The following is a 16084-nucleotide window of genomic DNA, read 5'->3' on the forward strand; positions in this document are numbered from 1 at the left end:
CAATCAATCTTCGTTTTACGTCCTCGACTCACCCAATGCTCTCCCTCTTTTCTTCAGTAAAATGGCCAAGTTGGAGGAGCTGGAGGAGGTGGACCTGAGCGGAAACATGCTGAAGACTGTGCCCACCACCATCATGAATTGCCGGCGGATGCACACACTCATCGCCCACTCCAACGCCATCGAGGTCTTCCCTGAGGTCATGCAGCTGATGGAGATGAAAGTAAGACGGTAGTAATACACAACAACGTCTCTCGCTCGTCTTTGTGTGCAGTACATGTACACGAGACCCCCAAGCTCGAACTGTGCGTGCGTCCGTGTGTGTGAGTGTCTTTTCTGCTCTGTTGCCAGTGTGTGGATCTGAGCTGTAATGAGCTGAGTGAGATCACGCTACCGGAGAATCTGCCGCCAAAGCTTCAGGAGCTGGACCTGACTGGAAACCCTCGTCTCAACCTGGACCACAAGACCCTCGAGCAGCTCAAGTACGTCACTGTTTCTCTCTGTGACTATAACCTACATTTTGCAAAGGAAGTATATTATTATTTTTCTAAACTAATGTTTTTATGATAGAATCCACCATATATATAAATACCCTGAATAGAGTACTGTCAGTAGCTCATGTATCTTTACAGTGAATGTCATCCATTTCATGTGTTGTTGTTTTTCAGTAATATACGCTGCTTCCGTATTGATCCGCCTCCAACCTTTTCGTCGAACGAGGCATCTGGTGGGCCTGCTGTGTGGAGTCATGGGTACACGGAGGCCTCAGGCGTCAAGAACAAGTGAGTTCAATTCAGTCAATGCTGGAAAAAAAACAAAACCTCCACCACCATCACACTCATCCAGTGAAGCATCACTAATCCAAACCTCTTGAGAATGCGCATTGTTAAACCCAGATGACTCATACGAAGGAAATATTGAAGCAGTGCTTATTGAAAACATGAATCATGTACACTCACATGCCAAAACATCTCTGCCTGGGCTAAATTCAACACGTGTCATGTGCATGTCAACAATGAGATTCAAGCAACTGCACATATTGTTTCCACGTTTCTGGATCCGCGGTGATCAAAAGGCACTTCTGCTTTGATGACGTAGGTCCTGCTGTTCAATCAAGGGAATCAGAGAAGGCATTGTTTCCACGGTTCTCATTGAGTGGGGTAGTGCGATCAGTACGTGAAGGACAGAGGAGTTTTGAAGCTCTCGTTGTTTAATCGCAAAAGCAGATGACGTTACGGCCGTCTTTTGTTTCCCTCTCCAGGCTGTGTGTTGCGGCTCTTTCAGTAAACAGCTTCTGCGGGAGTCGTGAGGCTCTGTATGGTGTGTTTGATGGGGACAGGAACGTGGAGGTGCCCTACCTGTTGCAGTGCACGATGAACGACGTGCTGGCGGAGGAGCTACACAAGACCAAGAGCGAAGAGGACTACATGACCAACACTTTCCTCGTCATGCAAAGGTACATGACAACAGGCTTCTTTTCTTATCAGCCGCCCTGTTTTGGTACAAATCGTCCGTAACATGTTGCAAGTCTCTAGTTTGATGAATTGATTTAGAGTAGGAATTTAAATATTCACTCTGTCCCCTGTTTCTTTGCCACCATAGAAAACTGGGAACTGCGGGCCAGAAACTGGGAGGCTCAGCGGCTCTGTGCCACATTCGCCATGACCCCACCGACCCCGCTGGCTGCTTCACCCTCACAGCTGCTAATGTGGGAAAGTGCAAGGCCATCCTGTGCCGCGATGGAAAGCCGCTATCGCTGTCGCTGCTTCAAAATGTGGGACTCGAGGAGGAATACCGCAGAGTCAGGCAGCACAGGGCCATCATCACCGAGGTAGAGATCCTTGAAAACATCCTCAAGTACTCTGGAATCAGTGTTGAGTACATCGATGTGAATGTGATTTTAGATTGTGCAGTACATGAACGCTGTATTTATGTTCATGCTCTATTCCACAGGACAACAAGGTGAATGGCGTGACCGATTCTACGCGGATTATGGGCTACTCCTTCCTCTACCCATCCGTCATCCCTTGTCCCTACGTGCAGACGGTCACTCTCACCCCCCAGGATGAGTTCTTCATTTTGGGTAGCCGGGGCCTGTGGGATGCCGTGTCTCCCACCGAGGCCGTGGAGGCAATACGAAACGTCCCTGATGGCCTAGCAGCCGCTAAGAAGCTGTGCACGCTGGCGCAGGGCTACGGCTGCACAGACAGCCTCTGCGCTGTCGTGGTGCAGCTCAGTGTGAGCGAAGACTGCTGCTCCTGCTGCTGCTCGGAGCCTCCGCAGCCACCTCCCAGCCCCGGCTTGGGCCCCTATCCCCCGTCGTCCTCCGCCATCAAGGAGCGGCCCTCGGATGGCTCCCTGCCTGTGCCGCCTTCCTCCTGCAGCGAAATCAGCAGCGAGATCAGCACCAGCGAGATGAGCAGCGAGGTGGGCTCCACAGCCTCATCTGACGAGCCACCGCAGAGCTCCCTGCTGCTGCTGCACGAGCAGCCCCACCATCCGCACCTCCACCTGCACCAGCAGCCCCACTCTCAGTCCCTGCAGCACCAGCAGGCGCACACAGCCACTCAGCCCTGCCAGTACCTGTTCCCAGGCTCAGAGCTGCCCTCTGCCCGCAGCTGCTGTGCCCTCCATCCTGCCTGCTTGGCCGGCTCCTTCCAGAGGCAGCTGTCCAGTGCCACCTTCTCCAGCGCGCTGTCCGACAACGGGCTGGACAGCGAGGACGAGGAGCCCATCGCTGGGGTTTTCTCTAACGGCAGCCGCGTGGAAGTAGAGGCGGACGTCCACTGCCTCAAAGCGGAGTCCTCCTCCTCCTCCTCGTCACCCCAAATGTCATTACCCTCATCTTCCAGCCAGGAGCGAACCATGCTGACTCTCCCCCCGCCTCCTCCGCCGCCGTGCACCCCAGAGCCCCTGGAGGAAGCGATCGACATGAGCCCTGGCGAGGGGGAGAACGGGCTGGAGAGAGATGAGTCTTGGCAGGCAGTCGGAGCAGGAGGTGGGGATGGGGGGAAGTTGGCGGGCAAGAAGAGGATCAATGGGTCGGTGGCACGCCAGGAAAAGAGTCACAACCTGATTGAGGTGGCTGCTGACGCCCCCTCCAAGAAGTCCGGGGGCTACTTCACGGCTCCAGCCCAGCCCGACCCAGATGACCAGTTCATCATCCCGCCGGAGCTGGAGGAGGAGGTGAAGGAAATAATGAAACAGCATCAGCAGAAACAGCAGAAGCCGCCTGGGACCGATCAGCCCACAGATTACTACGACACCCCTCTCTGAACACCACCACCACCACCACCACCTACAGCCTCATCTCCCTCCCAGCTGCAGCATGCACTGAAGCCTACTGTACCATCGACCGAACCAGTTTGATTTTCCGTATACGGACACAAACAAATGAGTTTTACTTAAGAGGCTGTTCAATGCACTTGAAGAAAGTTGGATCATACTTTTTCTACACAGCCTTCCTCGCTCGACACAGCCTCATCATTGAAGAACCACGCACTGTAACGTGATCCACTCATTTTTTGCCCAAGCAACTCATAGAATAAAACAAGCAAATGAGCCCTTTAATGATACTCGACCCTCTTGAGCAGCCTGTGGACGCAGCTCCTGGTGTCCACGGTTGTGCCCTTCTCACTGACTGTGAACCCTTGTTTTTACATTAGACACAAACCAGCTGAGTATGTAATCAACACTAGTCTCTTTGCAATAGCATTAGCTCGGCACAACACTTGTTAATATGGATAAGAATTCCATGGTTTGTTTGTTTGTTTTGTAAGAACTTACCATATCTTGTAATGTGAAAGCAGTGAAGTTGCTGAGAGAACTTTTTAAAACAGAGAATCTTTTTATTATCAGTGAACTATGTCGAATGGTACACCAGTAATACCACACTTAACTGTTTTAGATAGGGCACTTAAAATACTGTGTTTCTTCAGTAAATCATGGCTCTTGGCCTGTAAAATGGCATAGAAATTTTTTGTAGAAATTTTAAATACTAACTCCTAGGAGTTGCATACTCTTTATGGTGACTCAGTCACTTTTACTAATCTTCTCTGAGAGAAAAGGTGATTTTTTTTTTTTTTTTTCTTTTTTTTTTCAATGATTGTAAATAAGAGAAATATTGTATACTGATGCTTTTAAAGGAACTATGTACCTGTATGTCGGTGAAGGTTTTAGTGGCGGGGAGGACGTGAGGTTCACCAAGAGTTTGCTGTTATGGAGGTGTCACACCCCCACCTCCTTTATCTTACAACGTTGACCCACAAATACTACACACACACACACACACACACACACACACGTAGAAATGTATTTGTGCAATTACAGGTCGGAAACCCCAACATTCCATGCAACATACCTACACAAAGTTGCCACGGTTTGCTCCACTTTGTTTGATTGTGATGTCCTGTAGTCATCACTGTGTCTAATGAACACTAATAGACAGATCTTTGCATGCACACTTCGCATGCACGCACATACATACACACAAACACACACACACACACGGACACTCACGCATACTATTAGTCCCACCTCCCTCCTACAGTAACTGTTATCACCGGCATGACTGTGTCAAGTTCAGTAATACAAACAAATATATCCACATGGAAAAGAGACAACACAGATGTTCCTGTCTTTGGTATAATAAATTTTAAATTTGTGAATATAAGTCATGTGGTTTGAATTTGTTTTTTAATGATTAATGTTGTGTTTAATGTGAAAACATTTGTATAGGACTTCAGCATTTCAAAATATTTTATTTACATTGATTACATTGTTAGTTTGCTCTCGTGTGTTTACATTGATTGACCAGAAGGAGGCAATCTCATCAAATGGTAAGCTCTACTGTATAGTGAGCGCTTTACCTTGAGCACCGGAGTTAAAAGCCTTAAATCTTTAAAACCAAAGCTAAAAGATGTTCATCATAAACACTCAACTGAAAAAGAAGATTGTTTTTGTACTTAAGTTCAGCTTTTTTTATTGTGGTTTTCTTCTGTTCACCAGGTTGTCATTGGAAAGTTCAAACTACGGTTTCTGAGTGGCGCTCATGTTTTCCATGACGACACTGTTGGCGTCACTGCGTTTCTTATACTTCTTCTTCAAACAGATGACACTGACTATTGTAATCACCAGCATTACTCCCAGTACGGACAGAGAAGAGGCAAGTGCAAGCGTGGTTTTATCCATGGTGGAGCCCTTGTACTGACAGCTGTTCCCATAGTACCACCAGTCATCACCCACCACACACCTGGAGAGCAGAGAACAAGAGGATGAGAGAGAAAAATCGGACTTAACGGTATTCCCAGCACTCATACAGACCATATATAGAGTTATTTTATTTAATAAAGCTTCAGCTAGGTAAAGTGCTGTTGGGAGATATTAAGTATTGGATATACCCACTGTTAAAGCTTTGCTGAGCACAACGACTGGAAACAGAAAGGAAGCATCTCACCTTACCAGGCGGGTGTACCTTCTGCAGGTCTGTGTGACGCCACACACGAGCCAAAGAACTTTCCCTTTTTTGACAAGCTACAGGAGAACCATGCATGGCTAGATGCTTGCACTGTGCTTACTGACCACACTTAAAACACAAACTGAGAAGGTAAATAAGAAATAACAAATAATGAAATCAGATAGTTCCAACATGCTTGGCAGGGCACTAAAAACGTCCCTCTCCCCAGCAACGTGTTCTAGCTCTACCTGGGAAACCCTGAGGCTTTCCTGGGTCAGAAGAGATGTACATTCTCTCCAACCCAGTTGCCCCATGATTCCACAGTACACCCCCCCCCCCCCCCCCCCCCCACCCCCCCCCCCCCCCACCCCCCACACAGCGGGGGGAGATGGTCGTAAGCAAACTGTTACATTTGCAGTTCAGTGAGTGCGGTCAAAAAAGCGCTCACCTGCAAGCAGCCTTCCCCTCGTCCACCACGCAGACTCCGTTATTCATACATTGCACGTTGAGGCAGACATCAGAGGGCGCAGTGGTGACGGGTGGGTGGGTAATGGGTTGCTGGGTTGTGGAAGGCAGAGGCTGGCTCACCGTCAGATGAGACGCATCTGAAGAGGGAGAGCAAATGAAAGGTAATTGGATGGAAGTGGAGGAGCGGACTGGATCTGGTTTATGAATCGTGGATGTAATAACGCATCACTGGTACACATGATCTAACAAATGTGGTATTTAGCACAGGTGCCAGGGATGAGTGTAGCATACTGATGAATAAATAATTGATGTAATGAAGAACAGGATGGATGTAGTTTCACAAAAAGAAATTCTAACATGAAATGGCAATACATTTCTTGCCTGATATCTTTGCACACACTTCATGTTTTTATGTTGAATTCTGTTGCGTTTGTCCTGTAATCTGTGTTTTTTACCCTCCATGGTGAGGAGGAAGATGGCGTCTCCTCCCTTTATAAAATCCCTGCTCTTGGCTCTGAGGTGGGTGAGATACACTGCAGTGCCGGCGCCTGGCCCTCGGAAATACGTGGACCCATCTGTATGTGGGACCTCAACGCCCACCTTGCGAGGGTCGTCCCAGAAATAGCTGTCTGAGTCTGAAGGATGTTGAAAGGGTGTGTAGATATAGCATTGTCAAGATTTGTTTTTTTTTAAGTGTAAAGAATAATCAATGTGAATCTTTTCGACGGTGAAAGTGCACCTGTTGCCTTCATGTTGGGGTCAGTGGTGACACTGCGCTGGTTGGACATGCGCTTTTGGATGTGTGGGTGTTGGTCCATCAGCATCATGGTTATCTGTTTCCAGGGGCACGGCCATTGCTGTCCGCTGTCCCCTTCCCGGGCCACCAGATGAGCATAGGCCGACAACTCACCAGGGTAGTCTGCCCTACCGCCGGGGTACAGCTCCATTTGGAAGGTGTAACCCTCCTTAGAGGTGAATGGGGGGCTGAAGATAGACGTGTTTGTTACGCTGGTTTCTATAACGTGAGTGAAGTTTTTCACGCGCCACGTAAACTCCGGGCAGGTGGTCTCAGAAAGGTTGATGTCATCCAGTGACAGTCCGCCTGTCAAGGGCCCAGAACCCTCTTTTGTGCCCTGAAAAACTACGCGGAATTTAGTTTTGACGTCTAGACTCACGTGGTGCAGTTGCCACTCCTCCTGAGGGAATCCTGTGGAAAACATGGACGTTATTGAACAGCAAGTTCACGATGGCAAGATTTCACAAGCAAAGCTGTTACATTTAGATTTTGAACGGTTGTAAGAACTTAATAACAGTCACCATGTATGAGCTTTATTAGGCGCAGTTTTCCATTGGGGTTAGCAGTGTCATATTCTCTGACGTGGATCTTCAATGAGTCGCTGGGGCCGGCGCTGTTGTAGTAGAAGAACTGCAGACACTGGTATCCTCTTTTGGGGTAAAGGAGCCTGCTCTCCAGCAGAGCGGTACCCCCGGTGTTGGCTGTGCCCGTGCTGAAGTGCATGAAATACCCTGAGCCTAAAGATCAGAACTTCACTTGATTAATATTGTCAATACTTAAGCACCATTCCAATGCTCACTGGATGATAAGAGAGACGGTGACAAAGGCCAAACTATCATACGGCGGTGATTAAAAGGTATAGGTTCGCATTTTACAAGTCTATCGTAAAAACAACCCACGCATGCCTAAATGTTGCTGTAATTGTTCCTTCTGTCCTTACTGTCTGTGAAGAGATCCCCTCCTAATGCGTATTTAATGTAAGAGATGGGGGACGAAATCCACAGTCCTTGTTTTAAAAGTTCAGCGAGGCTTCAACTGTGCAAGTCAAACAAGTCCTTTGATGCTGAGCTGTGCGTCTGCACCATGTGTCATGTGCTGTATGTTCTTGCAGGAAAATTCTCACCGGTGCATTTGCCCATGTTGGAGTAGTCAGTGTTGGGCCCTCCGTCAGCTTTGGCAACCCTGAGCCAGTCTGCCGTGTCCTCTTGTCCCTGGGTCATACCACAGATGTTCTCACGTTCAAAGTCACACGAGTCCAGGAACGTGGCGCCCTGTGCTAGAAGACATTTCATAAACGCACATACAGTACACAGGTGTGGGACTTTGAACTCCTATAAACTGATTGACTACGCACTAAGAACAGTGTTTTGCTTATCCACACATTTCCATGTGGAAAGAATTCAGGAGATAAACCATCTAATTGACGGCTGATATCAATATTAGTAATAACAATGGTGGTACAAGCTGACACAACAGCTGTTTTGCAGATAATAAAACCCAACTATCGGTGTTGGTTGTTGACTCTTACTGCAGTTGTAGAGGCGGTGCAACTTGAGAAGGTCACTGTCGCTGAACTCCATGCGCTGGCCAATGACCTCACTGAAAGCAGGGATCTTGGTGACGATGGTGGGCTCGGTGCCGTTGCGGAAGGCATTTTTACTGTAGTGCATCATGGAGCCGTAGTCATAGGGCACGCCCAGAGAGCTGGAGGTGGTGTCATTGTAGGTGTTAAAGTTGTTTTCTTTACCTGTAGATCAAACATAAATAAAGGTGTCAGCGCAGCTGAATTCACTATCACAATGTCCTATTCTATCCTCCAAATGTGGGGGTGGATTTTGAGTGATGATTGTTTTTGGATCACGACTAAAAGTTGCTTATCAATAGCTGACAAGTGTAGCAGACATATCAAAGTACACTGCACTTTAATGATAATGTTCTTTGCTTATCTTATCTTAACACATGCTTATCACACAGGCAATACGTCTCCTGCTACATAACAAACCTTAAGTGAACTGAAGTGATTTCATTAGAATGTACATTCTGTGAAAAGTATAAATGTAATTTATAAAAGCTACTTTACTCTCCATCGTATAATCATGTAGATGCTAATAGAAGCCATGAAGTAGGCATGTCATAAATGACATGTGGGAACATGAATGGGCGGTGTTTTAAATTGATTATAATTTAGTCGGGTTCATTACCCGCTGAGATGCGGTCCCACATGATATTAACATAATCGTCGCGGTCTGCCCTGGACTGTTCATGCCAGAAACCCAGAGCGTGAAGGAACTCGTGTTCAATGGTGGCGATGCGGTCACAGTTGCTTCCTATCGACAATCTCTGCTTCCCAACTTTCCGGTTTCCCACAGAGGAGAAACAGCTTTTGGGAAGAAAAGCAAGGCTTTTATGAATATCACATTGAGGACTTTTGTTGTAATTATAAAATACACTATATATATATATATAAGCATTAAAGCTTGTCATGCCATCTGAAGACCATACAAGTACAGAAGTTCCTTTTGCCTTACCCGCCCCCTTTAAAGATGGAGATGTAGTTTGCTTCTCCGCTCCACGGTTTGAAGTCGATGCAGGTCTTGAGCCGGTACTGCTCAAAGGCCTTCAGAATCACACCTTTTGCATTGATCTCTGCAGAGAAGACGATAAATCAATCCCGTTAAAGAAGATGAAATGCGTCTTCTGAATCCCCTTCAAGATGAACCGCAATATATTCAGAAATGGCCTCTGTTCAAATATTTATAGCTGTTAACGTTCAAGATTTCTCCCATAAGGATATAGTGTCTGACTCACTGCATAAATTGTAAATAACTGAACATGAAATATGCAGTATGCACCCAGTGGTGCACATGTCCAACCTGAGTTCTCTGCTGACAAATCTGAGTAGAGGTTTGAGCAAATGCAAGATGGAAAGGTTACAAAAATATGTTTCTATGTTTCTGCTTGTTTAATCATTGGATTTTCTCCCTCACTGTTTGAGGTCCCTCTGACTTCACTGCTGTGTGCGTAAACATAATAATAATAATTGCTCTAAATATTTATATATTTAGAAAAGTCTTACGAAAAACTGAGCTTGCATATTTGATGAAGGTTACATTACAAGAAAGCATTATTATTACGCCAAATAAGAAAATATTTCATGTTTTATTTCTTATACGGGCTATAAATGAACACATTTACTATATATTATTATTATATGTACAGTATATTACCCTACATAGTGACTCATGTTTGAGGTCACTTGTAATTGCACTATAAAAATAATACTCAATGGCACGTCCTGCGTTCAAATTTTTTTTTACTTTAATATTACAGATGGTCCAGGTGGAGCTCATATAACTGCTTTATATACTGTTGGTACTTTTCAACAGTACTTGTACTTAGTAACTTTCCACCAATGCTCACCACAAGATTCATTTCGGTGAATATATTGTGTAAATCGCACCATATTCCTAAAGAAAACATGAATGTGCAAGTAGAAACGTTTTCCAGATCCAGGCTGCAGCGGGCACTCTTACCTAAGTCATCTTCCATGTAGTACGGGATCGTCTTCGGCCACCTGTACTCATCCCCTATTATGGAATTACGAGTCTGCCTCTGAGGCGGTCATTAAAAGACAGGAACAATGGGTCAAGGTTGAGCTTTATTCCAGAAAATGCAATTGTGCAGGGGGAATATTAAAAGCAGTTCAATTAACATACCTCATCAAGCACAATGTCGCCCTCTACAAGATTCAGCCCGGCCTCTAGGTAGACCAAGCACAGGGAGAATCTGTTTACGATGGTTACTACTGACTAATAATCTGGAGACACGAGGATAACAAATGTCTGCGTACCTTCATTGATGTCGAAAATGTCACGGTCCCGTCCGCCGTCCACGTCATAGTCTGTGTGAATGGATAAAAAAACAAATGTGAAGAAACGTCAAAAGAAACTGTCAATATTAAGCGTGTAGTCTATGTTTTGTTTGAAAAAAAAGTCATCACGTACCTAAGACTTTTGCTGTGGGCTAAAGAAAGGAGAATTCAAATGTAAATGTTATTGATTTGCAAATGTATTCAAATTAAATTTCCTGTTATCATACAAGAGTATATTAACAAAATAAACCAATTTCTCACCAAGCAAAGGGCAATCCCACATAAGAGGTATGCAATGTGAAGAACAAATACACCTGAAGGTCTTCTTCCTGCCATGTCCTGAAACGTGCCTCTACATGGGACAGTGCAGATGACAGGTACGGAGCTCTCACCGACACGGACAGCAGAGAGGTGCATGCAGGGAATAAAACGAGGCGCGATCATGAGTGGATAATTGACAGGGCTGTTAGACAGCAACTTTGATTTACCTCGCTATCTGTTAATACATCTTTACACATTTGTAGATAAGCTGCATCGTCTCCTAACATGCCGGAATAAGACAGAAGAACAAACACATTTGAAGGCACTTCTGTAATGTACCTTTCTCTAATTGTTATGCCTTTGTTTTAGTGACCTTTTTCTGATCATGTGTATACTTATACAAGGATATATTGTAGTTACTGACATCCAATTGTCACCTTTGACTTTTATTTAAAAAATAAGAAGTAGTTTTTACCAAACTACCAAACCAAAATAAATCAATACATTTTCTGAAGACAGTTATTTTTTCAGTGTAATTTTATATTTAATGAAGGGAAATGCAAAATCATGAAGTTCTTTGGCAGTTCTCTATTATTCTTAAGGCTCTTACAAGCAGTTCAAAGCTCATTACAAGCCAATGTTGAGTTTGTCCTTGTCATAGGTAACCGTTACCTTAGTTAATCAATTTCGGTCCCTCTACAAAAGGAGAGTTAACAGTCATGTCTAATCTGGATGAACGTGTGCTGCACAGTGTAGAATATCATTGTGATGATAAAGATGAATGTCTGTAGTCTTTAATACAAAACAGAAGCGATGTGAGATAGCCTTCAGTGTTGGATCACAAGTTACTCTGTGCGGATCACAGTTTCCCACAGTTGACAGTCATCCCTTGATCACCAAAAGTATGAGCATATTTTAATTGTGTAGAGAAATTGTTACTTGTCCAGCCCAAAATCTTTTGATAAAAGTACAACAAATGCCTTGGCAAACTTCATTGTTGTAACATGGTGGCATGGTGGCAAAATTGCATACATTATGACTTTCCTTTCCTGTAAATAAGGCCCATCTTCATGAACACTGTCGTTTTTGTTGCCATGGACCGAACAGGTTGGACATAAAGAAAGTGGCTGAATGATGTCGGCTGAGCTTGTTTTAGATGATAGAATAGAATAGAATAGAATAGTACTTTATTCATCCCCAAGGGGAAATTTGTCTGTGGCAGCAGCAAACAGGGTTACACAATAGAATAAAAATATTAAGTGTGTAAAATGCACAATATATACAATGTAATAAAATAAAATAACCGAGCAGGACCTATTAGATTTAAGAAGATAAAGTAATAAAAATGCACAGTATATACACTAAGTAGAATCGTATTAAATTAACTAAGTAGGAAAAAATAAACAAAACAGTAGTGCACAAGATGCTTCCATCAGCAACAAAGTGTACTCATTGTCTGCACAAAGTCGATTTCATGTTATGTGTGTTTTATTATTACTCTCCTGCAGATGGAGGTAGATAGAAGGAGACCTCTTATCCGTATCCTGGTGGCTCCCTTAACCTGCAAATGAACAGACAATCCACAAGTTAAAGTTTTTCTCAATCATTTTAGATTAAGAAACAAAACATTTCTCTGTAGACATAGTCTCTTGTTTGTTCTATGTTTGGGTTACTTTGAGCCACAGGATGATGTCAGTTCATGCTCATCAAAATGTGCCCCTGATTAAAGTTGAACCAGGACTAAGCAGGAGGAATACAACAAACACAGCCGTCACACTCATGTTAACTTTGGGTGGTATGGTTTTGTCATATTTTAGGCTTTGGTGATTACTTATTGATATTTCCTGGCCTCTGCTTTTATATTACTCAAAAAATGGATTCTTGGAATAGATGAAACAAATGGAGCAGAACTGATGGAGGTCTGGCTCTGGACAGATTTTTTTCAACAAACAAAACATTCTCAGACAATGTAATCTCTGCATTAATGTGATGATCGACTATTATTGTGTCGAAAAGCACTGCAGTGTAGGGACTGCTTCTTTCTGATCTGCCTTTATTATGATGAACTCTCATCTTGCCCCGGGCACATTTCTTGCGATTTATCAAGTTTACGCCTTTTTCATTCATCGTTGGCATAACAAGTTATCCCTGTATGTTGTCACGGTATAGACAGACAGTCTCTGTACTAACCTCGCCTTTAGCTTCAAGAGTTGGAATATTTGAGTATGATGCATTTTAATTGAGTTGTGCATTCTGGTTCTATACTGCAAAGCATAAATATGACATCTAACTGGAGGCTTTAACAGAAAGTGATTCACTGCTTTGCCACAGGTCGCTCTCCAATATTAATTGCTGATCACAGGAATTTCACGCCACAAGGGTTGCAAAGCTGTAAATATTTTAGTGCAACATGCAATAGTGAAACATGACATCAATTTGAGGAAATGCGACAAAATTATGATCACAGTTGAGTCAAACATTACTTCTTACTAAACAAAAAGCAGAATGTAGAGATGCTTTATTATCGTATTAACGGCTCTATAATACATTGCTCCTCTTGCAGCTCTTAAGTTACCCTGCTCCACCTTTAAAATGTCCTCATAGAAGAACAAATTAAAAATGTGATCTACAGATGAATATCCTCAGTGTTTACAGGCAGTGAATTCATGTTCAGTAATGCAGATGTAGTCCTGATCAGCCCTGCTGTGAGCTGTTTCGGCACAGCAAGACGTCAACCCTTCCACTACCACATTATTAACAGGCTCACGTCTCATGCTCAGAGGAGGCATGTATCTGTACATTCACCCCGCATTCAAATGTTCCAGTTGATTAAAACTGGCATAGCGTGGAGTCCTGGGGACAGGACACTTTACCATCAATACTGCATTTCATTGTATAAAGCCTTCATACAGAGGATCCAGCAATGTTATAGTTCTATGTAATTTAACTTTAAAAGGAATTGGATTCACTCCTTTTCATTTTTCATTTTTCATTCCTAACAATGTTCTATTCAATTAGTGTTTCACAAATGAAAAGCCTACAAGGAGCCAATATATGCATAAGCACTGTTACCAATAAGTCATGCTATGTTTTAGAAAATGATCAACATTCTGCCCAATCCTCTGCAGTCGTGACTATCTACAGGCACTTTTTCCTCGCCAGGCAAAGGTTGTGTTAAATGCTTATTATGTATTCCCACCTGACCACTTTGATGTTCATGCAGTGTTTTATCTTATCGCGGACATTCATTTCTTTCTACCCTCTGTGACCATCACAATTAATTCTTTGACAACACCATTACACACCTCGAATACAGCTTTCATCTCAAGCTTTGGCTCAATCTGTTCCATTATCTGTGTGTGTGTGTGTGTGTGTGTGTGTGTGTGTGTGTGTGTGTGTGTGTGTGTGTGTGTGTGTGTGTGTGTGTGTGTGTGTGTGTGTGTGTGTGTGTGTGTGTGTGTGTGTGTGTGTGTGTGTGTGTGTGTGTGTGAGAGACTCACCTGCAAGAAGGAAGGAGAGCAAAAGGCATGCAATGCAATATTTTCAACTCTTTTGAAGATAATTCATCCCTGCTTTTCAAGGTGTGACAAACTGGATTGTTTTCCTTTTTGGATTTTCTGAGACAAATTCAAAATTAATTTTCAAGTGCCACTATATGTGTGTGCTATGACTCACTATGATTCATTTCATTCATATTTTTTTTTTGTGGGGGATATGCAATATCAAGTTGTAATTAAAAGCAGCTCACCATTGCTGAAACACTGCGGGTGAATCATATCGAATAGGGGACGCAGGGCCGACACACATCCCATAAAGCACCACACTGCTGGAACAATAAAGATACACATTTAATCAATTCAACCCCCGGGACCCTTTGGCAAGTCCATTATTATAAACTTATGTGTGTGGAACATGACTTTTCAAACTCAAAGAATTTCTATTTAAACGCCAGTAAAGAGCAAGGTCTCCAAAGATGTTAAAGTGCAGAAAATGACGACAACAAGTCTTGAGTTTGAATATTTCATCAATGTGCATAGTGCACATATATTTGGACATTCACACAATCAAGGACATTGCACAGAATAAAATGGTTATAAGGTTAAAGGTTGTGATCCACAGTTTTGATGAATAGTTTGCTGTAAACTGCACGAAACCAATAGTTTAAACTATTTCACGAACTGTCGTGAGACGTCATTGCAACAGAACAACACAGATACCTTGAAGCTGAAAGTCAGCACTTGAACCTTAGTGTTTCACTTTAAACCCAATGTCCCAAAGCACAGAGCCACAACAATAGAAGAGGTGTGGCTGTGATGAATGATGTGCTGAGAGGAGCAGACACTGTGCAGGCTGCCGTACGGAATGTTATCAAACACAGTGAAAACATATTTCAATCATATAGCTGCAGTCAAAGTGCTGACAACAGGTATTCATAATTGCAATCAGTTAAATGTCATGCTGCTGGGACATTATAAGCCATGGTCTACCCTGATGATAACAGTTAATTGATCCAGCATTGTGGCAAACTGTTACTGATATTTGAGTTTATTTTAATGATTTTTTTTAGAAAATCTCTCAATAGAAATGATGAATTATTCTTCAGCCATATAAAACAAATGTACAGTATGTTCCAAATGTACAATTCAAATGAAACGGTAAACGTCATAGAGAGTTTATTGTGTCGGTTGTGAGCGGTAGAGATCAGCTCATTACAGTGCAGCTGCTTCTCTGTCTACACAGACGTAGAGTGGGCTGTGATTCGCTCTCTTGCGTATTCGCTCTCTCCGCTGCCACTCTGACTGCTGCTGAGAGGAGAGAGAACACATCTGGAAGTTCATTCTGCGTAAACAGCCAACGAGGGAAAGGTTTTAAAAAGTGATTTTAACTTAGTGGGACCTTAATTGGAACAAACGCATTGGAGGACGAGGATTTAGATAATTCATCACTGACTCGCGGAGGTAAGGCAATTTTATTTGTCATTATTTAAACCTAAAAGACCTCAACTGACTAAAATATGTGGCGAAATGGAATCTTCAGTGGTCGTGAAAACTACCAAACAAACACGGCTTTAAATATATTGTTCTTCTTCTGCGCAAATAAACAAACATATAAAACATTATAAGTGATCTTTCTTGAGGTTATTTTTAACATTCAGTCTGTCGTACCACATGTTAGCGTCTCATTGGAGCCTATAACGCGTGCGTAACAGTGCGTCTGGATGAGTTTTACGCCTCAG

At 43.5% G+C, this 16084-nt stretch overlaps 2 protein-coding genes across 2 annotated transcripts in view; one reads left to right on the plus strand and one right to left on the minus strand.

Annotated features, from left to right (window-relative positions):
• phlpp1 (PH domain and leucine rich repeat protein phosphatase 1) overlaps positions 1-4669 on the plus strand; it is a 44819-nt gene extending 40150 nt beyond the window's left edge. The window contains exons 12-17 of the mRNA XM_076098315.1: positions 58-220; positions 349-479; positions 666-779; positions 1259-1453; positions 1600-1828; positions 1951-4669. Coding sequence (XP_075954430.1) covers positions 58-220; positions 349-479; positions 666-779; positions 1259-1453; positions 1600-1828; positions 1951-3273 — 2155 coding nt within the window. The 3' untranslated portion in view covers positions 3274-4669. The remainder of the gene's footprint in view (positions 1-57; positions 221-348; positions 480-665; positions 780-1258; positions 1454-1599; positions 1829-1950) is intronic.
• An 83-nt stretch (positions 4670-4752) lies between these two features.
• mep1bb (meprin A subunit beta b) lies at positions 4753-11137 on the minus strand. The gene is made up of 14 exons (XM_076098319.1): positions 10849-11137; positions 10721-10739; positions 10567-10617; positions 10433-10476; positions 10250-10328; positions 9245-9362; positions 8918-9096; positions 8245-8463; positions 7840-7992; positions 7238-7453; positions 6660-7127; positions 6376-6555; positions 5901-6057; positions 4753-5248 (listed from the first exon to the last, which is right to left on the minus strand). The coding sequence occupies exons 1-14, from the start codon at positions 11029-11031 to the stop codon at positions 5026-5028; spliced, it is 2289 nt and encodes a 762-aa protein (XP_075954434.1). The 5' UTR covers positions 11032-11137; the 3' UTR covers positions 4753-5025.
• Positions 11138-16084: the final 4947 nt, after the last annotated feature.

Source organism: Anarhichas minor, unplaced genomic scaffold (genome assembly GCF_050575085.1).
Source record: "Anarhichas minor isolate MPS153535 unplaced genomic scaffold, ASM5057508v1 ptg000024l, whole genome shotgun sequence".
In the NCBI taxonomy this organism is placed as follows: Eukaryota; Metazoa; Chordata; class Actinopteri; order Perciformes; family Anarhichadidae; genus Anarhichas; species Anarhichas minor.